General features: G+C 32.9%; 1 protein-coding gene across 1 annotated transcript in view; it reads left to right on the plus strand.

Annotated features, from left to right (window-relative positions):
- The first annotated feature begins 1352 nt into the window (after positions 1 to 1352).
- PIK3C2G (phosphatidylinositol-4-phosphate 3-kinase catalytic subunit type 2 gamma) overlaps positions 1353 to 24913 on the plus strand; it is a 291400-nt gene continuing 267839 nt past the window's right edge. Inside the window, exons 1-4 of the mRNA XM_081818936.1 lie at positions 1353 to 2329; positions 6783 to 6865; positions 10286 to 10443; positions 15525 to 15639. Of these exons, the coding sequence (XP_081675062.1) occupies positions 1652 to 2329; positions 6783 to 6865; positions 10286 to 10443; positions 15525 to 15639 (1034 nt within the window). The 5' untranslated portion in view covers positions 1353 to 1651. The remainder of the gene's footprint in view (positions 2330 to 6782; positions 6866 to 10285; positions 10444 to 15524; positions 15640 to 24913) is intronic.

Genomic DNA, 24913 nt, shown 5'->3' on the forward strand with positions numbered 1-24913 from the left:
AAAAATTAAAAAAAAAAAACTAGCATTGTGGCAGTGGCAGACAGGGAGAAGAAAGATTTTCTATAGGAACTGGTAGTTTATTTGATATAGGAGAATAAAAATGAGGTAAGATTCAAAGATGAAACTCTGGTTTCTGGTCTGAGCAATTGAGTGGATGGTCAAGTCATTTTCTGTTACAGAGAACACTGGGATAGGAGCAGGTTCTTGGGTGAACTATGATACAAGTCTTGGACTTTCTCTTGGAGGTTAAAAAATTTCCAAGTGGAGACACTGAGAAGCTAATAATAAGAATAGTCTAGGAGTCATTAACATATAATGGTACTTTAAGCCACAGGAAGTATGAAATAACTTACAACGACAGACTAATTGAGAAGAAAAGAAGCTCTGACAAGTGTCAAGTGGAAAATGAGTAATAAGTAAAGGAGTCTTTGAGAAAGAATAAACAAAGAAGGACTCAGAGAGTACAGTATCACAGAGAGTAAAAGTAAGAAAGCAAAAAATTTTAAAATGAGAAGTATGGTGAAAGGAATAAGGATTGTAGAGAGATAGAGTAAAATAGAAACTGATGAATCTTGGAGTGACTGGGTGGCTCAGTCCAGTAAGGGCCTGCCTTTGGCTCAGGTCATGATCCCAGCGTCCTGGGATGGAGCCCCAGAAAGGATTCCCTGCTCAGTGGGGAACCTGCTTCTCCCTCTCCCTCTGCCTGCAGCTCCCCCCGCCCACCGTCAAGTAAATAAATAAAATCTTTAAATAAAAAAAAAGAAACTGATGAATGTCAACGGAATTTACTGACATGAAGCTCATTTGTGAACCTAATGAAAGTTATTTTGGAGAAATAATGAATGAAGTTTGCAATTGTTGGGACGCCTGGGTGGCTCAGTCTGCCTTCAGCTCAGGTCATGGTCCCAGGGTCCTGGGATCAAGCCCCACATCAGGCTCCCTGCTCAGCGGGAAGCCTGCTTCTCCCTCTCCCACTCCCCCTGCTTGTGTTCCCTCTCTCACTGTGTCTCTCTCTGTCAAATAAATAAAATCTTAAAAAAAAAATAAGTTTGCAATTGTTTAAAGAGTTTTGGGAAGGGGAAGAAAGGGTCTAGCCAACTTACAAGAAAATTGGTTATGGCAAGGAGAAAAAAGTTAAGACTATGTCTAGGAATGGAGTAATTGCTGATAAAGAGACTGTTTAGCTAATAGAAGACTTTAACATGCTAGCATACTTATAGATAATTGAATTCAGAGGGAGATGACAAGTGGAGGCAAACGGATCTTCAGTAGAAGAAGGAGTTCAAAGAGGAATATTGACTTTTGATTGATTCATGAAATTCCTGTCATAATTCAGGTGGACTTATTTTTCTTTTTATAGGAGTTTCACAAATCCAAAGTCAATACTCCCCCTACAGACTTTAATGTTGTGAGCCCCGATGGAGTTTTAGATTATTCATGAATAATTTTATTTGCTAAGAAGCAGCTTCAAAACAATTGTTATATATTTACTCATCATATTTGTTTTTTGCAAGTTCTTTTATTTCTAATTAATCAAAGAATTTTTTGTTTCTTTTTATGTTTTCTCTAGGAAAATTCCTATCCTCTTTTATAATATCATCAGGTATATATCTGGAGCAGAATCAACCCTCTCATTTACATAAAATAAAAAATGGCATATTGTTGGAAAACAGATCTAAATACCAATGAATCACATCAAGAGCAGAATGAGCACCAAGAATTTCAATCTGTAAATCAGTTCCTTTTCCCTAGTCCAGTCAGTCTGGGTTTTGATCAGCTAGTAGATGAGATCAGTAATAACATTCCGCTCTATCAGAGTGAAGTTGAAGAAAACACTGTTTTTGTACCCAGTGCACCAAGTGGGGACTCACGAACACATTCGTTAGATGAAACACACCAAATATCCTTGAATGAATTAACTTCTAAAAGCTCAGAACTCTCCTGTCACCAAGTTAGGAAAACACCAGTAATTGGCTTTAGGAGCTCTGTGCTACCAAATCCTGAAAACATGAACAAAGGAAGCTCTTGGGGAAACCCCATAGGAAAATATCATGGTGTTGATGATTACAGATTCAATATTTTAGCTTCATCATCCACTAGTTTGGATAAAATTAATTCACAGAGAGAATTAGAAAATGAAAATCATAACTACCACATAGGATTTGAAAGTAGCATCCCTTCTACATATCCATCCTTTTCAACTGACTTCATGCCAAAAGAAGAGAATAAAAGATGTAGGAATATGGACATTGTGGAACATTCTCTGATGCCTTTTGAAGGTTCTTCTTTACCCAGGACCTGGGAAAATACATGGCTAAAGAATAGAGAGGTATGTATTATATATGTTGACTTAAAAAAAAAAGAATCTGAAAGAATCATCCAATAATGTACTGGATTAATTTGGTAATGAGAGTCACTCATCTTAAATAGGAAAATGTATTAATATTATTTGTGAAAAAAATAATTTATTATTCACAAATTCTGTGTTCCTAAATTATTTTTTTTCTGAAGAAAGAAAAAAAATTTATATCATTTTTAAAGGCCCAGTTTAGTCAAAACTAAATAAAATGTTATAGTCCTTACATTTTATTGGATAAAAATATCATAATTGGAGGTTTTGATGAAAGTACTTTTGATTCTTATTGTGTTATTATGCACACACAGAAACATACATATATCTCATTAGATTTATATTTTGAGTCATACTGTCATAAGTTAAAACTTTATGTCATTATGGTAGGAAAAATGTCCTTTTGCCCAGAGGCTCCTAAATTATACTGTTGGCAGGCATCTTCTATTGGGATCATTCCAAGAGTAGGAAATTAAGCAATCATGTGCAATTCATCCTAATGGTTTCATCAGTAGTTCTCCAATCAATTTAGTCACCATAGAGTTTCTTGTATAATATTTGAATATTTCTCTGCTTACCCTGAGTCTAGACACAAGTGAAACTAGAAGTAAACGGTAAAAAAAAAAAAAGAAAGAAAGAAAAAAAGAAGAAGGAAAGAAAGAAAGAAGAAAGAAAAGAAAGAAAGAAAGAAAGAAAGAAAAACAAACATTATTGCAGCTGGAATTTACAGGGTGAAGCAAAAGAATTCCTCATTTATTCAACAATTATCATATTCTTAAAACAAACATGATATACTAGGCATAATGAATGCAAAGAAAATACATGATACTTGATTCAGAAATAGCATATTGCTCAAATTAACTTGTCAACAAATAATGGCAACAAAGTAAAATAACAGAATGAGTCCACAGGAGAAGAAATACCTAATTCTGTCTGAGGCATATGCAGAGGAGGTAGAAACTCAACTGATGTGCATTAAAAGTCAATGAATTTTAGGGTCATCTCTTTCTGATCAGGGCAGAATAACAAGTACTAAACTTCTCCTGAATCAGGCACTGAACAGAAGGCAGTACAGGACATGACCCTTGAGAGAAGGGAAACACCCTAGTGTTGCATGATCATCCTCCTTTCAGCTTGGGGGCACTTTCTTGCTAGTAGAGCAGGATAGTAGAGCCCAATTTAACCAGCATTATCACTAAGCTTGAGAAGGCAGAGCCTGCATTCCAGAGCAGAGTACATTTCCAGCTATGCAATGGGTGGAAGTCAGAAATCTGCATGAGATTTACTGTAGATTTTTGGCCAAGCAAGTGTGTTCACCACACACAAGTGTAAGTTATGCAGTGCCAAAGTTCTAACCTAGCAAGAGAAGACACTGAGCTGAGTACTTCAGGCATTCAATTGAGATTACCCAAAGCTATCTCTTAAGAGTATAAAACAAATACTCTAGAGTGAATGCTGCACCTACCAAAATAGATGTGGCTTAACAAAAAATAAAATAAAGGCTGAAGAGACCAAAGGGTCTTACTGCCTGCCAGAGAAAATTATATACATTGTAAAAAAAAAACCAACACAATTTATAATGTGTCATGTATAATGTTGAACATATAATAATAAATACACAGATATGTAAAAGAAGCAAGGAATTATGGCCCAAAATCAAGAAAATAACCCAGTCAATACAAAGAGATTCTGACACAGTCCAGATGTTGAAATTAACAGAGACTTTAAGGTGGTTATAAAAAGAATGTTGAAGTAGATGAAGTAAAAGATGGACATAATGAGTAGACCAATGAAGAATCTCAAGAGAGAGTTAGAAACTACAAAAAAAAATAAAGACTATGAAAATTCTAGTACTAAAAATATAATACCTGAAATGGAAAATCATCCAGTGATTACAGATCTAAGAAGTTCAACAATTCCCAAACAGAATAAATACAAAGACAACCACCTGTAAGACAAATCATAAACATCTGTGAACAAAAGGTAAAGAGAAAATCGTAAAAGACAGCAGCAAGGGAAAACAGATTTCACACAGTGGAACAACAATCTGAATTAAAGCAAATTTCTATCAGAAACAATAGAAGCCAGACAACAATGGAATGACATTTTAAAAGATATATATCTATACCTGTATAATATATAGATATATCTATATATAGATACATATACATACATATATATATATATCTCCATACTTTTGTATCCATTGAGTATACACTTCAAAACTTAAAATGAAATAGATATATAAACAAATATTGAGAGAAATTAGTCAGCTAACATGTACACAAAAATACTAAATAAGTGCTTTGAATGCAAGGAAAATGAGATGGAATCTAGAAATGAATAAAGTGGGGTGCCCGGGTGGCTCAGTCGGTTAAGCGTTTGCCTTTGGCTCAGGTCATGATCCCAGAGTCCTGGGATCAAGTCCTGCATTGGGCTACTTGCTCAGCGGGGAGCCTGTTTCTCCCTCTGTCTGCTCTGCCTGCCACTCCCCGTTTGTGCTCTCTCTCTCTGACAAATAAGTAAATAAAATCTTAAAAAAAGAAAAAAAGAAACGAACAAAGAGCAGTATAAATAGTAAATATATTAGTAACTATGAAAACCTATTTTTGATAGCTGTGTAAAGCAAAACAACAGCATTTTATTGAGAGTTATTATATATATAGATAGATGAAAATATATGATAACAATAGCATAAAGGATGTAAGGGGTAAATGTTATTTGCTATTGTGAATTCTTACACTGTAAATGCAGTAGTACAGTATTAAGTACACTGTGATATATTGAGGATGCATATTGTTATTTCGAAGCTAAGACAGCCACTAGAAAAATAATACTGAGAAGAAAAACTAAAAATCCAACAGAGGAATTAAATGAAATGAAAAAAAAATTAAATAAACCAAAAAAAAGCAGGGAAGGAAAAACAGAAGAATAAAACAGAATAGAAACAAATAGAAACAAAAATGAGTATGGCAGTCTTAAATCCAACAATATCTATAAGTATACTAAATATAAACAGACTAAACTTTCCAAGTAAAAAGGAGAAATTGACAAACTAGATTAAAAAAAAGATTTAATTACTATCTACAAGAGATAAACTTAAGGCACAAGTAAGTTGAAAGTAAAAGAAATAAAAAGATAATAATATTCAATCAGCAAACAAAAAGCTGATTATTAATAGCAGAAAAAGCACAGTTCAAGGCAGAGTATTATTAGTATTTGTATTATTATCATTTCATAATGACAACAGGGTCAATCCAGAAGATACAATAAACTTAAATGTGTTATGTACCTAATAACAGCTTCAATATATACAAAGCAAAAATTACTTCTTTTAAAGTTAATCATACACCCACCTTCTGATGAGCCATTTATGGATTTATTGATAAAAAATAAAACACAGGTCCACATAAATATTTGTATATGAAAATTAATAGTTTTCTTTATAAAAACTATGAACAACCCAAATGTCCATCCACAGGAAGATGGATAAACAAATTGTGAAATAGTCATCAATAGAATAGTACTAATTGGCAATAAAAAAATGAACTATTGATGTGTGGCAACACAGATAAATTTAAAAATATACATCATTTGAGTGAAAAAAAAAACCAGAAAGGAGAACATAGACTTAATCTATAATGTTAGCAATCTGAATAACAGTAGTTACCAAATGGATGTACAGTTTGACAGAAGGAGGTATGGGGGCACTTTCTAACGTGATGGAGATGTTCTATATTTTTATTGTGATATTGATAGCATGGTTATCTACATTCCTCAAACTTAAATTATATATTTAAGAGTCATACATTTTCTATACACATGACTTCACTTAAAAAATCCCCCAAAAATAAAAATAAAAACCAGAATGAACTGAAGGGCTGCAGGATGAGATGTCCCAAACTGTGCCACTTTGGTATAAAGATTATATCAAGTTAAAAGTAATAAATACCAAGCAGATGCTGAAAAACTCTCCACTTCCCCCATAACTGCTTGAATTTACCTTGGAAAGGAGAGCCTGCAAAGGAAGAGAGCTAATAACAGAGACTCCCCTTTACCTAAGGAACTTATGTGCATAATAGGGCAACCCTTGTTTTTCAAACATTTCCTTTCACCTTCTTGCTAATGGCTTTCCTCCCCTTTGTGTCCTCAGGCCCCTACCCCTCTCCTCAGCTCACATAAACTTGGGGTTGCCTCATTGTTTTTGTAATCTCCTGTCTGTGTGAATTCCCCATACTCAAGCCTGTAAAATTTGATTTTCTCCTGTTATTTTGTCTCCTGTCAATCTGATGTTAAGTGTAGCTAGAAGGACAATAGGGCAGAGGAAAGTCTTCCTTCCTGACAGAATCTTTAAAACAAAATTAAAATTGTAGAATTGTATTAATGTTTTCTCCACACCAAACTATATTAATTTAACAGTTTTTATTTTAAGCTGACAGGTTTTTCTCTTCAGCTAGTTGAAGTACCTCAAGGCAGTAATAAGACTCTGGCCTCCTTCTGCGACAAAGTAAAAACGTGAGTGTTGCTATTTCATTAAACTTTGAAATTTTTGTACCAGCAAAAATTTGTCTATTGTAATTTAACATCACTGATTAATTTTGAATGTAAAATGTTAAAGTTTTTAAATAATTTTTAACATAATGAAAAATATAAATTTGTGACAAATTAGTTCATTAACTTCTGGTATTGTTTTTGTTGTTTTTAGTCAAATAATTTTATTCTCTTGAAAATTTAGTTAAAGCTAAATGTTTCATAATTTCATACCCGCCCTTGCTATCTATTGATCATTTAGTCTGCAGTGATTTAATTTCTCCTTTAATAACATAACTGACTGACTTCTCTGGTTCTGTCACAAAATAGCATTGATTTATCCTTCTTATCTGGGATATACTGTTTAAAATGGTGAGAGTGTCCTCCTCTTAATAATTTAATCTTATCTTGAATGAACTGCCAAAATAAATGAGCAAATGCATGGGTGTTTGTCCATTGAAAAACAAATTTGTTCACTAGGGGATATTACAAAAACATCACTGATCCTCTTTTTGCCCCATTAAAATGAACTTATAAATATAGATGTCTTTTTTTAAGACCAGTTTCTCATTAGCAGCTAAAATTTATATAACGCCATCTCTTCTATTGCTAAGGTTCCTGAAAGTTTTGAAAAATTAATGCATTTACATTTTGTTCTCTTGATTTTTACCTATTTATAGCTGTTTTAAAAATAATAAATACACATATAAATGAACTACAATTTATTTATCAGCTATAGCAGCTTACTACTAAATGATAGTTTGGGATTAAAGACTGGAATCATTTATTTAATCATTAATTTAAAAGGTTATTGGAAAGTCTAATAACTAGTCCATGTATGAGAGATATTCAAATGTAGAACAAACAGAAAGGCAAGGTCTCTGCCCTAAAAAACTTGTAACTGTATTGGAAGAATTGAAAGGCACACAGATAAAAAACAAAAAACAAACAAACAAATAAACCAAGGAGCTCAAATCCATGAAAATATTTAATGTTTAATCAATGTCTCACTTGTTAACAGAAAAAAATTAAAATGACTCTTTGGATTCCTAAATTAGGATCTTTAAAGATATCAATATTGATTCTTTTAAGAATAAACTACTCACTGTCAAAAATTGACAAGCACTGCCAGGAACTTTACACTTTAAATCTAAGATGTGATCATTTCTACTCTCTAAGCAGGAGAAAAAGCCCTCTTAATATCACAAGATATCATTCAGTATAAATCCATTGACAAAACACTTATTACTAGTCCTTCCCATCACTTTTTTTTAACATAATGTAATATCCTTAGATGAAATCTTTGTGGATGCAATAGTGACACAAAATATTTTATGTAATGGTTTGTCAGTAGCTCATGGTGCATTTTCTGAATTTTTAAATGTAATTTTTCTCAATGGTTCTTTTCAAAGTAACCATGAAAACTAAAACAGACAAACAATAATCTACTTTATAGAGTAGTGAAAGGAAGATATAGGTTATATTCACACACACTTGCTTTTCAATAATCTTTTTCGATGTATATTCATATATAAAATAATTAAATTTATAGATGCATAATTATTTTGTACACAAACACACAATTCATTCAACAGCAACTATTTCGGAGGATCTATGTACTAGGCACTGTCCAAGGCTCTTAATTCAAAAGAAGATCAAATTGAGTTTGAAAGCCAAATTTCATAAGAGGGTCACAATAGAATGGATTTATGTACCCAATTTCATCTGTTTTTTGTCTAATATTTAAATAACCATACATAAAAGTGTTATTGATATTTCTGTTATACACCCTTTAAAGAAGCTATCTAATTTGCTGGATTTGGTTTCTTGTTGTGACCTATTTTTAAGCCACATCTTTCAAGGAATGTGTCATATTTTCATAAAAAATGTAATAAAATGGCATAGCATATGAAAAGTTTTGAATACAGTAGACACTCAACAAAATTTTAGGAGAGAATAGGTGATTAATTTGCATTTTAAATTTAATTCCCCCAAACAGTAGAAGCTTAAATCATGTATGCATGGAGTAGTATCCCATCATATGGTGAATGATAAATCATAAAGCCCCTCAACCAGAACTGGAGTCTAGACTTTTATCATAGTTATAACAAAGGAGAGTGGCCCAAATGGGTTCTCAACCTGTAGTTCTGGAGTAGCAGCAGTAATGGCTTACTTGGGAAACTGTTAGTAGGGAAAATGTGAAGATTCCTCCATAGAGCTATTGAATCAGCAAGGATGAGGACAGGACTCAGAAAATAAGGTGATTCTGATGCATGCCATGCACTTTTCATTTGTCAGGCCCCTCAAGGAGGGGATGTTTCTGTGCAATTTAAGGGCATAGAGATTAAGCTACTTCAGTGAGCCTGGCACTACTTTAATGCTGCCCAAATAGAATGAATGCCAAGGATGTAATTCATATCGATACATTACATAGAATGCATAGTATACCTTCTATACACAGAATGTATAACTTTCTCTTTGGGACTAGCACTACAAAATTTAGATGTCTGCATAATTAACAACAATAACAACAACAACAAAACCCATGATTTCCTATTCATCATCAAAGGCATTTTAAAACATCTAAGTTGCAAATAATTTTATGTTGTATTCTACACATGGGCAATAACATGGATCGACAAGGATTCAGCTATAATAATATATAATGATAATTATGATAATCATATGGGTATATGCTTACATTCTACAAAAATCTTTTGCATGCCTTTTCACTTTTAATCCTTGCAATGAACCTTTGAAGTAGATACAAATACCTTCATTTGTACAAAGAACTGGTCAAATAACTTGCCTCTGACCATAAAACTACTAATTGGAAGAATCAGGATTCAAGCTCAAGGCTTCTGATTCCAAGGATAAACTATTTTGCAATTCTCTGACTCATTTGAGCAATAAAGAATTGTTCAGTGTGTACAAATGACTTCTGGGCTAAATTACTTATGTAAATCCAGAGATTTGTGTAAAATCCAAAAATTTACAGCCAAGAATGGTATTTACCAATTGGACACAAGGTAATTTATTTTAAAAAATCCTTAAATCAAAATGAGTGACTTCCAGCTTGAGAAATTTATCAAAAACCAAGGGGAGGCATTTAGGCTTCGAAAGTAATGTCAATGAAGGAAGCAATCATTGTTCAGAGTGACTTCTCATGCCTAATGAATGACAATGTAGTCTTAATTGCTTCAAATGAGATGCTCCTGGGCAAATCTAAAGAATGGTCCTTTACAGTTGTTTTGGTATAATTGTCATCTTTACCAGCCTGGCCTAGCTAACAGCACTGTACCACAAATTAGCTACTGTTTTCATATTTTAAATCTTCTATAGCAAAACTGTGCATGAAGTTTCTTATAATCTTCTCCTAAGTATTATTTCCCATATATTTTTCAGAATAAGAGAGACATATCATGCAGCTGACATTAATTCCAATTCAGGGAAGATCTGGAGCACTACTACAGCATTTCCCTATCAGCTCTTTTCTAATACTAAGTTTAACATAAATATTTGTATTGATAACTCAACGCAACTACTTCATTTTATGCCATATGGTAAGCAACCTTGCAAATAAGTATAAAAATCTACATAAGCTGGTATAGGCTGCATAGCCTTGAATCCACAGACGGAAAGCATTTTAAGAAGTGTTATTAAATGCTAGTATTTTGCCCTGAAGTGAAATTAAGAGGAAAACAGCTGGAAACCTTTTGTTGACATTTGTTTAGCTATTGTTTTTAAGAACTCTCTTCACATAGCTCACCCCAGGACACTTTACTTTCCTGCTATAAAATAGTTGATGGCAAGAGTAACAAATTTTTAGCATATTAAAAACAAAACCTAATTTCAAAAAGAGTATAGATAAAGCATGTGAATGAAGATGAATGAATATACATGTATGAAAATGGCAATACTACCCATTAGAAACAACTATGTCATTCAAATGTGAATAAATTAGGACATAAAACAGGCAACGATACATCGTCTTTATTCCCACTGTAAAAACTATAGGAGCCTTATGCAATAGATCCATTGAATCAGTCTCCGGGGATGGATCCTGGAACCCAGAATCTGCATTTTATCAAACTCATCCGATGATTCTTATTTTTCTAAAGTTTTAGAATCTCTTTAAAGTTGTCTAATATTTTATTTCACTGTTATTGTCAACTGTTTTGCAAAACAATAATAGTTCTTCAAACATTAGTTGTTACTAAATGAGTTTCTGCCTATGAACTGTTTTTTCTTGACAAATAATGAGCCAACAAATATTTTCTTTCATTGATTGTTACTAATATAATTATTATTTTGATTTTTTCTTTCTTACTCTAGTCAAGATTCTGAGTTAGTGCAGATGGCTACAAACATAACAATGTTGGGCACCTGGGTGGCTCAGTTGGTTAAGCGACTGCCTTCAGCTCAGGTCATGATCCTGGAGTCCCGGGATCGAGTCCCGCATCGGGCTCCCTGCTCGGCGGGGAGTCTGCTTCTCCCTCTGGCCCTCCCCCCTCTCATGCTCTGTCTCTCTCATTCTCTCTCTCTCAAATAAATAAATAAAAATCTAAAAAAAAAAAAACAAAAAAAAAACATAACAATGTTATGTTGGAATATTTAGTTAGGGCCATCTGGTTTGAAACTAACAAAAACCAACTCCTGCTGCCTTAAGAAAAAAACACTCTTAAAGAATATAGAGATTTCTTACAGAATTTAAGAGTAAGAATTCAGCAGGTTCAGGAATGTACTAAAGGCACAGATGAAATAAGCAGTCCAAAATTCCTGTATGCATCTCACCTCATCTCTTCTATATAACTGTTTCTTAGGTTTCCCTTGCTTTCTGCTGACTTATTTCCCTTGCTTTTCCAGAACACATGGAAAGCCAAGATCTCAAGCTTAAATGCTATTTGGCCAGCTCCCTAACGAAAATTCAGTCTCTCTATTAGATCTAATTCCAAATTTCTAAAAGCAGGATTCTGATTGCCAAGCCAAAATCAGTGGTGTTGAACCCTGAGCCAGTCACAATCTGTGTCATCTTGGCCTCAGTTGCTGGAGAAGAGGGAATAACCCTGAACTAGGGAGACCACTTCTCTTCTTCCAGCTTAAAATATTTAACTTCCAACATCTCTCTCTCTCTCTCTGGATGTTCTTTTGTTGAATGTGGCAAGTTGGAGGTCATTTTTTACTTTTATGAGAAGTTTCAGGAAATTGATTAGGTCATTGTGTCTAGTGTTAGAGATGTATAGTAGTAAAGAGGATGTCTACTCTCAAGGATATTAAAAATGTTTATGAGAAGGAGGAAGAGGAGGTGGAGGAAGGGGTGAAGTACAGAGGAAGAAGGAGGACGAAGCAGAGGAGAAAGGACACGTTCAAGAAAACACACAGAGCTGCACATGCCACTGTTGGGAGGAAAACCTTTCCTCTATCCACTTACATTTGAAGGGGGTGGGGTGGTGGCTGTGACTTAGCTGACAATAGATTAGTAGGAGAAAAGGCAAAGTTATTTACACATGTATGCAGGGGTTACTTGCTGAATACCCAGAGGTAAAGGTTTATATACTAATTTAATATAAAAGTATGTGTGTGTGTGTGTGTGTGGGCAGGGGGTGTCACTTGGAGCTTCAGTAGGAAAATAGGAACTATATATATGTATTCATGATAGTGGATGGGCAGTCTGTCTCCTTCCTGGAATTTGCAGGAAATTCCCTCCGAAGGAAGTTAATGGAAGCTGTATTAGGGAGTCTCTGCTTTAGTCAGATAAAGAAAGTTCAGATAAGATTTCAAATGTTTTCACTTTGAAATAATCTTTACGCCAAAATTGTGATCCTTTCAGCACTTTATATAAGTGTTTTACTAGTAAATACAGATGTGCTATAAAGAACAAAATAGTGTATCTGAAGAATATATCAAGAATGACTTTAACAAAAGGTAGAAGCTGTTCCTAGAAATTTAGGGAATAATGAAATCTAGATAAATAAAGAGGAGGAGATGGGTGAGGATAAGGCATTTTCATCCAAAGAGAACAGTTTCCCCAAGAGTGAGGAAATGGAATCCTTTAGAGAATTAGGTTTTTTTGAGCAAAGAATTCTGTGTTCCATAATCTTCAATTATCACCTCAATGAAGATTATTCCCTTGTCCTTATTTCCATGTACAAAATTGCTCTAGAGTGTCTTTCCTTTCAGATTTAGATGATTCATGGTTAGAACTGTATTAGGAGGCCGTTTGTGACCCACAAAGTGTTGGAAGTAGAAGTCAGTTTGCAAAGATTAAAGAGTGATTGAGAATGGTTTACAGAAGTTATCTACTTTTTAAAGAAGTTTGGCAGTAATGGTAAGGTTAAAAAAATACTATCATAATGGAATGAAATGGATGAGGGGAGATTTTATTGGAAGATTAAACAGAAACAGAAATTTTAAGAAAAAACAAAAGCATCTTTGGATTGGAGAATATTGAATATATAAAAGAAAAGGGACTTAATTGAAGGAAATGGAACCTAGTATAGGAAAAACAGAGATTAAGAAGTAAGATATAGCAAAAAGCAATGATTCTTATATCTCAAAAGATGGGTAAAGAGATAGAGGATGATGTGCAAAAAACTAGATTTGATGCACAGGGTAGTTAATTAAAGAATCTTTAAAGAAGGGCATTTTCCTCTTCAATATGGTAGGCAATATGGTCAACAGGTTGAGAAGGACTGCATAAAGTGGAAGAGTACAAGAAATTGGGGAAAGTATTATCTTAGTTGCCAAAGTGAAGGTACGAGTATAAAATATACTTAAAAGAAGCCATAGTACTTGTTGGCTTACAATATGGATGAGAAGTTTAACTTACAGACACTTAATGGCTGACTTCAAGGAGAAAGATCATAATTTCAGGTCTAATTTGAAGTAATAATGAAACATTCAAAGAGTAACATGAAACATAAAGTAGGAGATAATTAAGCCAAAGTGTAGGAGAGAAGTAAGAGTAGAAATTGGATTATGGAGTCTGTCACATAGAATGGAAAGATGATTGTAGTGAAATAATGAATTCATGCATGCCCCCTATAGCACTGGGGGTGCAGCCTGGAAATGGGAGAGCCAAATTAACTAAAATGAACTGGTGTCTCTGGGGATCATTTGCTGCCATCATATACTGGCAATATTCTCCCCTCCTTGTCAGAGCCCTTACAGTCATGATTTTGCTGTGGCTATATTTTCTTCTAGCTTCCAATACCATTTCAATCATTATTCCCAAGCAAGAGAGTATTTAAGATACTCTCTACCATGTCAAACTATTAACACGACCCCTAATTCCATGATGATATTTACCATTTTTTCTCTGACCATTTCTTAGAAAATACCTTGATCTACCATAAAACCCACACTTTAAAATCCAGCATTATTCTCTTCCCCCGTTTTTTTGTGGCAGGTCCTGCAATGTCAGTTGCACTACATTTTGTTAGCCAGTTTGTGTCAAAAACCTTTTCTTCCAAACAAAAAGGTATGGAAGTAAAAGAAGCTATAGCAAAAAAAAAACAAAAACAAAAACAAACAAACAAAAAATAATTGCAAACTAAACACAACTCAGATGAATACAATTGAGAGTTTGCAGTATGCTGTTCAAATTCCCACTGGTTAGGGGTCATAAGTACAGTCTGTTTGCACTTGCTTCATTGATTGAGACCGCGAGATCACACTCAAAGCATGGAGATATATATATATATATATAATTTTCAACTATCATCATTTATGGTTATAAATGAGCCCTGTACTATTTGTCATTTATAATTAGGAAAATATTTAACAGACAAATATTACTGTAGCAAGTCAGTATGGTTCTGGCCACTATTAAATGGCATATGTATGTAAGAACTTAGTGGGGAGATTATGGAATGTAAAGACAAAGGAATTTACCCTATAGTATGCTTACATTTTGAGCTCCATAGAAGGTAGAGAAAAAAAGCACATGTTCATTAAAGTTATTATAATGCTGTCCAAGATGGAAACTTGAGTGATTCCCACATGGAAAAGGAAGAACGATAAGCTTGGAGACTTAGAATCATTGACAGCACAGGCTTTGGAATCTGACAGATTTAGGTTAGACTCTTGACTTGCCACTTATCACTCACTGAATCTCCTAAGTCCCTATGAGTAACCAGAGTAGAATACTTTTTTAAAAAAAGATTTTATTTACTTATTTGAGAGAGAGAATGAGAGAGAGAGACAGGAGAGGGAGAGGGGCAGAGGGACAAGCAGACTCCCCTCTGAGCAGCCCAATGCAGGGTTTGATCTCAGGACCCGAGAGATCACAACCTGAGCCAAAATCAGACCTTCAACCGACTGAGCCACCCAGCTGCCCTCACAGAATACTTTTTTATGCAGAGCCACAATGTATTAAGATTTTAACATGAGGAATACAATATCTAGCTCTGTCAGTAATATGAAGACAGACTGATTAAAGAAAATACAAAGAATTGTTTTTCAAAGTATCTCCAAATTTAATCAGACTAATAAATGAGATGCATCTCATTTTAATTCCTCTTGATGGAGCTAGACAGTTACAATAGTTCATAAGGTATATATCTTTTTTTGTGCTCAAAACCTTTATCCCAGGCAATATATGATAAGCTCTTATTAACTTTTTATTATTCACCTTTGTTTTTAGCTAATTATCTTGTCAAAGACCTAATTGCAGAGATTCTACATTTTTGTACAAATGACCAGTTATTCCCCAAAGATCATCTTCTAAGTATATGTGGCTATGAAGAATTTTTGCAGAAGTAAGTATCTTATTAAGGTAAAATTTGATCATTGTTATAACCTATGCTAAGGCATACTTCATTTTTTTTAAACATACTTTGTACAAACACTATACTCTTATAACCAACATAATTAAATCAATTTTGCCCTTTTTAAGGTGAATTCAAAATTTTATGACTCATGGCAACAGTCTCACTCTTGGTTTTATTTAGTATTTTGTGTATTTATGGCAACATGTATTTAAGCGACCTGTGACCAGGAGGGTGATATTCTCAGGACATGGAAATTTCAGTTTTGAAACCAAAAAAATCCTGGGCAAAACAAGTCACTGTAATAAAGCTTATTAGAACTGATCACAATTTTTTAAAAGTAACAAATTATTTTGTAATAAGTAATTTTTTATTTGGAATAATATTAGTATGCTGATTAAATGCTGATTTTTAAAAATCACAGAGGGTTTCAGTATGAGCATTGTAACATTTTCATAAAAGAGTAACCTTCATTTCTTTAGTCAGGCAGCTCTTATAACAATTAGAAAAGTCTAGGTAGGTCAACTGCAGATACTTATTTGATAGAAAACTCACTTTCTCTTATTATATCACAATTATGACTATTCTGAAATTCCTTAAAGACCAACCTTGAAAATATAATACAATTTTAAGAAAGGAGATATTCCTCTGCTGGTACTGCAGTTATTCTAGATAGTAAAGTCATAAACTAAAGTAGTCAATAAAGTGAATTGTCATTTACATTTTTTCCTTTGTGTTTCCACAAGTGTCTAAAGAATGACAACAATCTCATGGAAGTAAAAGTGTATTTGGTTTCAGATACTCATTGCCACTGTCATTATTATTCCATCATAAATGTATGTGAAAATTTGATGAATTTAACAATATTATCAGCAAATCCAGTCCTTTATTGTGCAATGTTAACTGTGAGTGACTTTTAAGACTGAATATTTCCCTTTTTGTAATCCCAGTTATAACAAAATAATAATAAAGATTTATATGAAATCACAGATGTTTTTGTACTGAACTCACAGATACCCCCCTTCTCTATTTGAACCTATTAACATACTCAATGACTAGGTTGCTACCCTCTTCCAACATATGGTATTTGAAAGTATATGCAAAGAGCAAGGAGAAATACTTGAGAAATGTAACCTTATACTGAATACTCATTAAAATTCATCTTCTGAATGTACATGTCTCCAAATTCTGGACTTTGGCTAATGTCAAACATTAGATACAAAAAATTAGAGACATTATTAAATTTATGTATTTAGTGTTACCAGTAGGAAATATCATCCCACAAGCAAAAGTGATAAAGAGATAGAAATTTGGAAGAGTATAATGTGAACAAATTTATAATGGACCTTGTATTAATTGCTGTTTCAAATGTGTAAGTCATCCATAATTAGCTCAATTGTTGACTGGTAAAAATGTATATATCATTTTGTTTTTTTTTCTTATTAATATGAACATAATATATTTCTAAAATATTTTATAGTCATTTGTTTCTAACAAAATTTCATTTACCTGGGTTTTTATTAAGATAGTAAAGTTACAAGTATTAGTATAGATTAATTATACTCATTTTTCCCTACTGGAATTTGAAAGATATGTATATATCAGGGATTTACTTACTATTTAAGATTAACATCCTATGTGTTTGGTATGACTTTTTAAAATAAGCATAACATTCATTATCATTCTTTCTAACATCTAAATCATTCAGTTTTGTTTTTTTGTTTGTTTATTCTCTTGCAATTTGTCTAAAAAAATATGTCTTGGGGTGCCTGGGTGGCTCAGCTGGTTCTCTCTGTCTCTACCTATCCCTCCCTCTTTCTCTCCTTCTGTCCCTCCTCTCCCACTCTCTCTCTCTCTCTCAAAAAAAAAAAATAATAATAATAAATTTAAAAACCATGTCCTTAAATACTTGGAAATCTTCATAATGTTGTTCTATAGAGGGAACACAGGTAACACACAATAAAGTTAATAATGTAATAGGTAATAATTTAGACTCAGCAGTTATAGTACTACATCTGGAGTATTTGACTAGCTTTGATTGTAATAATAATAACCATTTATCAAGTGCTCATTATTTGGTTACCTCATATTGGGTAGACTTCCAAGTCTTATGACAGTATCAGTATGATAGATACTGTAATTACCCTTGTTTTACAGACAGGAAGTCTGAGGCTTTGTTTAAGATCATAGTTCAAGCTGGTAGAGTGAAGCCTGAATTCAAACCTGGGTTTGGCTGTTGCCCTGGGTCTGAACTATGAAACAATAGTGCAAAAGCTCTTGAAGGATATACAAGAAATAGTAAATAGGTTCTTCATGCTGGAGCACAGGGTGAAAAATATGTGTAGTTTCTTAGGTGTCTGCAGGAATGGGGTGCAGAGATTGTATTAGTCTACTTCAACTCCTATTGAAAACCACACACATATAAGACATTTGGTTAAGCGCCCGGCTAGCTCAGTCGGTAGAGCATGAGACTCTTAAGACATTTGGTTAATCATTGAGAATACAAAGGTAAGTTACATATAATCTTTACCCTCTCCCTTGCCTAAAAATTCATAAAGCCCTGTAATGCCCTATTATGTGGACAGTATTAACATTATTATAATCCAAATGCTTGTAGATCACAGAGGGATTAATGGCAAGAATATGGAAACAGTGCAAAGAAAAGTCAATGATAAACTTGTATTTAAAGAATAAATACTGAGGAAAAAGAATCAGTACCATGTGATAAAATGTTAATGGCTTTAGAATATATAAAATACACTTAAATTTTGTTTTGAAAAAATAATTATCAAGAAAAAACAGGCTAAGAATGTGAGTAGCATGAATAGAAATTCAATAGACAAGAAATTATTTAAAGAATTTAACTAATAAACATCCAGTTAAAACAATGAGATACCATTTTTGCCCCTCAAATTCTTAAAATACTTATGATGAAATTCAGTTGGAAATGGACAATATATAAACAGCTGCTAGAAATATATATTGATATAGCACTTACTGAAGAGAATTTTGTCAAACATGTTAAAGGTCTGTAGAAATGTGTCTAAAACTGATAGATCATCTGTGTTTCAGCAATTCTGCTTCATTGAATATTTCTAAGTAACAATCATAATACAAAAAGACTTATTATAAAGGATATTTACCATAACATAATTTCTAGTATTAACAATAAGAAGAACAGAAACTGGGAAAAAACTAAATCTCCAATAGTACTCCGAAATAGAAGTAAGATAGGTCATGAACATAATTTTATTATAAAATGACATAGAATATATAAATTATTAAAAATATAGCATCATATATCTTGAAATAAAAACATGCATCATAGTTTTTAAGGATGAAAAGGTATCTTTTCAAATCATGTTTAAATATATTAATTTTTGTTAAAACAAGTGTATTTCTATTCAGAAAGTAAGAAGAAATCTTTTTTTTTAAAGATTTTATTTATTCATTTGAGAGGGAGTTAGAGTGAGAGAGAGAGCATGCTGGAGCGCAAGCCTGGGGGGAGGGGGGAGAGGCAGACTCCCCGCTGAGCAGGGAGCCCAATGCAGGGCTCTATCCCAGGACCCTGGGATCATGATCCCAGCAGAGGGCAGACACTCAACCGACTGAGCCACCCAGGTGCCCCGAAAAGAAGTCTTATACACTAAAATGTTAAAGTAGTTAATTTCACCTTGAAAAAGAACTACAATACAAATGATAATTATTTATTTCATTTTAATTTACAAAACTCCGATAAACCTGATTTTTTTGCTATCAAGAGATTAAGGAAATAAATAATTTCTCATGGAGATGAAAATAATAACAGTAAAACAACAGCAAAATCTACTTCCCTTATTAAAAGTCTTTAATGGAGTAAAATTTTCACACATAGAAAAGCATTATTTCCATTTTACAGGTGGGAAAATTGAGGGTAGGAGAAAACAGTAACTTATAATAATAAAATAATAAGGTTACAAAATTTGGAAGCAGCAAAGTCAGGATAGCACAAGTTTATCTGGCTCTGAAGCCCGAATCTTTCTAATATATAACAAAGTCTCCTTCATAATAAAGGGCCACTTGAAAATAAATATTATAGGGATAATGTTTCATTGGGGAAAATGACCAGTTACTTGGGTTGTAAACATGGGTTTATAATTCAGCACACAGCATTTAGGTCAAACACAAGGAAATCATAACTTGTAGAACACTCATTTTCTGACATATTTAAATTTTTAACAATTTTAACCAGAAAACATTTAGAAATGATTTGACTAAAACAAAGGTAAATCATAATCACTAAAGGTGAGCTTGTTAAATTTCTGATTAGACAAAAATTTTCTTTTTGGAATTTTGAGACTCTTTAAGCAATAGATATTATCAAAACAAATTCTGCACACTATTGATAATGCTACTCTATTACTGTTGCTTTGGCAAGATGAGTTTAACTTCCTTTAACTTCAATTTCTTTATCTTTTAAAAAAATTATTTTTAATGTATTGTTCTACTTTACAAGTGAGCCATCGGATTACATTTTAGTAATCTTTAATTCCAAATATAAGAATTTTATTAAGCCTCTACTAATCTTTTCAGGGTGTATGGATTGCTTTGAGCTCCAGTGAAGTATAGGTCTAAATAAATTAAAATATTATGCGGTTGTTCAGATACAGTGAACTTAAAAGTAGAGAAGTATTCTCTCTTCCCCTGCCCCATCAAAAAAACACTATTATTTTTGTGGAATGATTTAGAAATTTTTTTTTCATTTTAAATTCTCCTTATGTTATCAGAACTATGCTTTTCAATCTGTTCTGCATTATGAAGATAGAGATAAATTATATTTAGTTGCTACTTTTGCCATTTGTCATCTATTTTAGACTAGGTAAGGGCAAATCCTTAAAATGTAAACTCCTTGGTTTCTTCCAGTCAGTATATTTGTCTGACTATTCTAAGACTTTTTGCACCACAATTAAAATGCCAGTGGTCTGGATATTTTCTCATAACTCTGTTAATCGTGTATTTATGATGCTCTATTCGTATTTCCTCCTTAAGTCATACTTTGTTATTGCATTGAACTCACCTGTCTTTAGAGGCCCAGGGATATTACTAACCTAATAATTTGGACTCTATGAAAAAAAATTTACATTTTCCAAAACAGTACATTGAACAAAACTGAATTTAATAAAGCAATTAAGATACTATTTATATTCCATAACCTATTGCAAAATTAAGAAAGATAACTTTTCTAGGAAGTACAAATTCCCTTTTTTATATGTCAACTATATTATTATGGCAACTCATTTATAACATTCATCCTAATTTAGTATTACCAACTTTTTCTGTAAATTAAAACATTCCGTTTTCTCTCTCTCTCTCTCCCTTTCTCCTCCCTCCCCCCATTTCTCTTGCTCTTCCTCTGTCTCTTCCTCTCCCTGTTCAATGTTTCCATAAATACAGGAATTCACTTTAATAGCATGTCTCTGTAACTATTCTCAAAAATGAGAAGGTTCCTGACCTCTTACACCTAGATATCATGTCTTTACCAGATACTTCAATTATATCAAATAGTTTCATTAACTACAGTATTCTCCTCAAAAATTGCTTTCTTTATACATGGTTTTAAATAATATAATATATTATGAACAAAGAAAAAATTAAAGAATTAGGTCAGAAACTATCAATTTTCACATAGGCTCAAGATAGCTTAATACAAAATGGTCAGCACTATGAAGTATGGAATACAGAAACTGCAAATTAGAATCTGAATAAATTAAATAGAGAAGTAATAGAAGGATAAAAGGAATCTTGTACATTCAAAAAATATTAACATCTTCCATCATGTTCCTGGTCTGTCGACCCCAAATTAATTACTACAGTAGGAAATGTCCTTGGTAATTTCATTTCCCCTTTTCCCATGATTTTATCCAGTAGGCAGACCCCATCAGGCTAAACAATGGCAGGCTTGAGGACAGGACCTGCTACTACTACCTCTTTTCTTCCCCGTTAGACGCAGTACAGATATAAAACCCAGTGTGCCTGCTTCTGCTTTCCTTCCAGGGAGTTACAAGACTCATATCTTCACCTACTCTCGTAACCATCTTACATGAGCTTTTTCTTCATAAATATATTTGTAATATATGAAGTATAATTTTACTTCATAATTGTACCCCTTAGTATCTAGCCCAGCATTTACTGGGAGTGCAGGGTTTTCTGTTTTTTACTCCTAACCTATGTGATGTAAGTAATTTCTTCTCTCAAAAGTCTTGCTATGTGTTTTACTTTCTAATTCAGCTTAAAAACAATGTTTCTTAGGTGCTGTGTGAAACAATAACATTTACTGCATTTTGTTGAATAAATCATGACTGCACTGTCAGTAGCAAATCACAAGTGCTGCATAAGAAGAAACCAAATAATCTTTCTTGAAAATTCTGCTTTGGCCAGTTGTTTACAGTTATGACAAGGTGTTATATTCTTGATTTAAACAAAACAAAATGAAACAAAACAAAACTGTTCTTTATGATTTAATTGACTTTTTCAAGGAATGCTAGAACCCAGAGTGCTAAAAAATGTAAAAAGAAAAAAAAAACCTATGTAATTAAAAATCTTACTTTGAAATTGTCATATACATTCTTAAATCTAAATTTAAAAGGCATTATCTACCTCTTTATTCATCAGCAGCATTGATTAGTTTGATCTGGCTATCTACTTGGGAGTCTCTTTTCTCTCTTCTGACCTTTCCTAGTAGAGAAAATGTTGAATAACCTTTGATTAGAGTGAAAAGTCCTCTTTGAAAATTAAATCTAATTAGAATTTTAAAATAATCTTCTTAAAAAACCTGTTTAAAAAAATTAGCTAATCTCATGACAATTTGTATTAATTTATTCTTTAAACATTTGATTATAAATTGGAATTGTTTTATTCAAAGTAATCAGACTATTAAATACCAGTAAGGAAAAGGCTAAGTTATATAAAGTTGAAGCTATATAAAGTTTAAACTTTATATATAATGATTATACTCACCAGCAGTAAAAACTGGGTTGTATATATTCCTGGGGGGGGAAAATGAGTCTCTTTCTTCTTAATAAAATTAAGGATTCCATTTAGCAAACTTGAACAAATTATTTTCAGCATATTTGGAACAGCCTAAGATTACCAATATTATAATCGACTCTTTTTAGCTTTTTAGACTTAATTTGGTCAAATAAATAGCTTAAGGTATTTTTCTCTTTTACATAACTTTGCTCTTCCTCTTATAAATCACAAAATCATGTCAGAGAATTAGAAAAAAACATGTCATAACTTTGAGAGCTCTCACGTATAATAATAAAAGTTGTGTTCTGGTAATAAATCATTCATTAAGAGTATCTTGAGTTACTTCAATTCAGTTATTAGATCTCCTTCAGAGTACTTTTCCTAACATTTAAAAATTAATTTTGGGGGGCGCCTGGGTGGCTCAGTTGGTTAAGCGACTGCCTTTGGCTCAGGTCATGATCCTGGAGTCCCAGGATCGAGTCCCGCATCGGGCTCCCTGCTCGGCAGGGAGTCTGCTTCTCCCTCTGACCCTCCTCCCTCTCATGCTCTCTGTCTCTCATTCTCTCTGTCTCAAATAAATAAATAAAATCTTTTAAAAAATTAATTTTGGCTTCTATCTTTAATAAATAGTTAGCTAAAATAATGATAATAATAATATACTGTATAAACTTGCATTTGGTTTTAACCAATAATTCTATAAAAGAACAAATGTCCTAATATGTGAATACTCTCTATATAACTTCATTTGAAAGTAATTCCCCAAAGAAAGAGCTTGTGCTAAATAAAGGTTGTTTGTTATTAAAAGCTACAGGTAAGAATTATAGCATATTTCAGACCCAAGTTTTCTTTTTGTGTGTGTGTTTGTTTTCTTTTTTTAAATTTAATTTTAATTTTTTTTTATTGTTATGTCAGACCCAAGTTTTCTAAAAAGCTTTGTAATGCTTATATACGCATCATAAACCAACGGACTTGATTCTTTTTATCAAGTTTTTATAAAAGATTTTATAAAAGTTTTATCAAGTTTTTATAAAAATAAAAACCTGTTGCATGATTTTTCCAAGAAGACAAGGAAAATCAGAACTAAACAAAGGTATATAATTTAATTTTATTATACCAAAACTATAATAATCAATAGGCAGCTATCAAGTTATTTTTGTTACTCAAAAACATTTACTTCTAAAAACTAAGAAATAAAAATCCCACTCCCACCCTCCACAAATTTTGAATCAACTGGAGTTCTATTTTTCTTAAGGTAAAGGAATTAGCTGGAGAATATGTGAATTGCGTAGTATTTCAAATTAGCCAGTATCATCTTAATGAGGCCTAAATGAATTATTTTAAGTTTAGTTCTTGAATGTTTTATATTAGTAAAGTCTAAAGAATGTTTCTCCTCTGGAGGTTTGTGGGAAAAATAATGAAACCTTTGAAATGGGATAAGATCTGTATTTTTTATTTTCTTGAGTTGGTGACTGTATTACAAATTTTGCACACCGTATCTCCAAAATAACTCCCTGGAGTTTAGTATACATTTTTGCAAAGGACACAAAGTTCCACATTCACCGATATGTTTCCTCCTTATTTACTTTCTTCTTTATTTATTTAAATTGTTGTGCTATTATTTGTCTTTTGTGAATGCACAGCTTAAAAGAGGGCATTGTAAACTTGAAAGTTGTTACAAAACATTTCCTCTAGATTAAAAAGATTGAATTTAAAAAAGTATGTACTATATATGTAAAGAAATACAACCATATTCAATTGAAGAGGCATGAGGGATAGTTGCCTTTTTACAAGCTGGAGGGAATTCTCTCTTTTTTTTTAAGATTTTATTTATTTATTTATTTATTTATTTATTTATTTATTTATTTACTTATTTTTCTGATGTAGTGTTCCGTGATTCATCGTTTGCATATAACACCCAGTGCTCCATTCAATATGTGCCCTCTTTAATACCCATCACCAGGCTAACCCATCCCCCCACCCCCCTCTCAGTTTGTTTCTCAGAGTCCATAGTCTCTCATGGTTTGTCTCCCTCTCTGATTTCCCCCCCTTCATTTTTCCCTTCCTACTATCTTCTTTTATATATAATAATGTATTACTTGTTTCAGAGGTACAGGTCTGTGATTCATCAGTCTTCCACAATTCACAGCGCTCACCATAGCACCTACCCTCTCCAATGTCTATCACCCAGCCACCCCATCCTTCCCACCCCCCACCACTCCAGCAACCCTCAGTTTGTTTCCTAAGATTAAGAATGCCG

The sequence above is a fragment of the Leptonychotes weddellii genome, chromosome 5, assembly GCF_054177405.1.
Source record: "Leptonychotes weddellii isolate Sample4059 chromosome 5, ASM5417740v2, whole genome shotgun sequence".
NCBI classification, from domain to species: domain Eukaryota; kingdom Metazoa; phylum Chordata; class Mammalia; order Carnivora; family Phocidae; genus Leptonychotes; species Leptonychotes weddellii.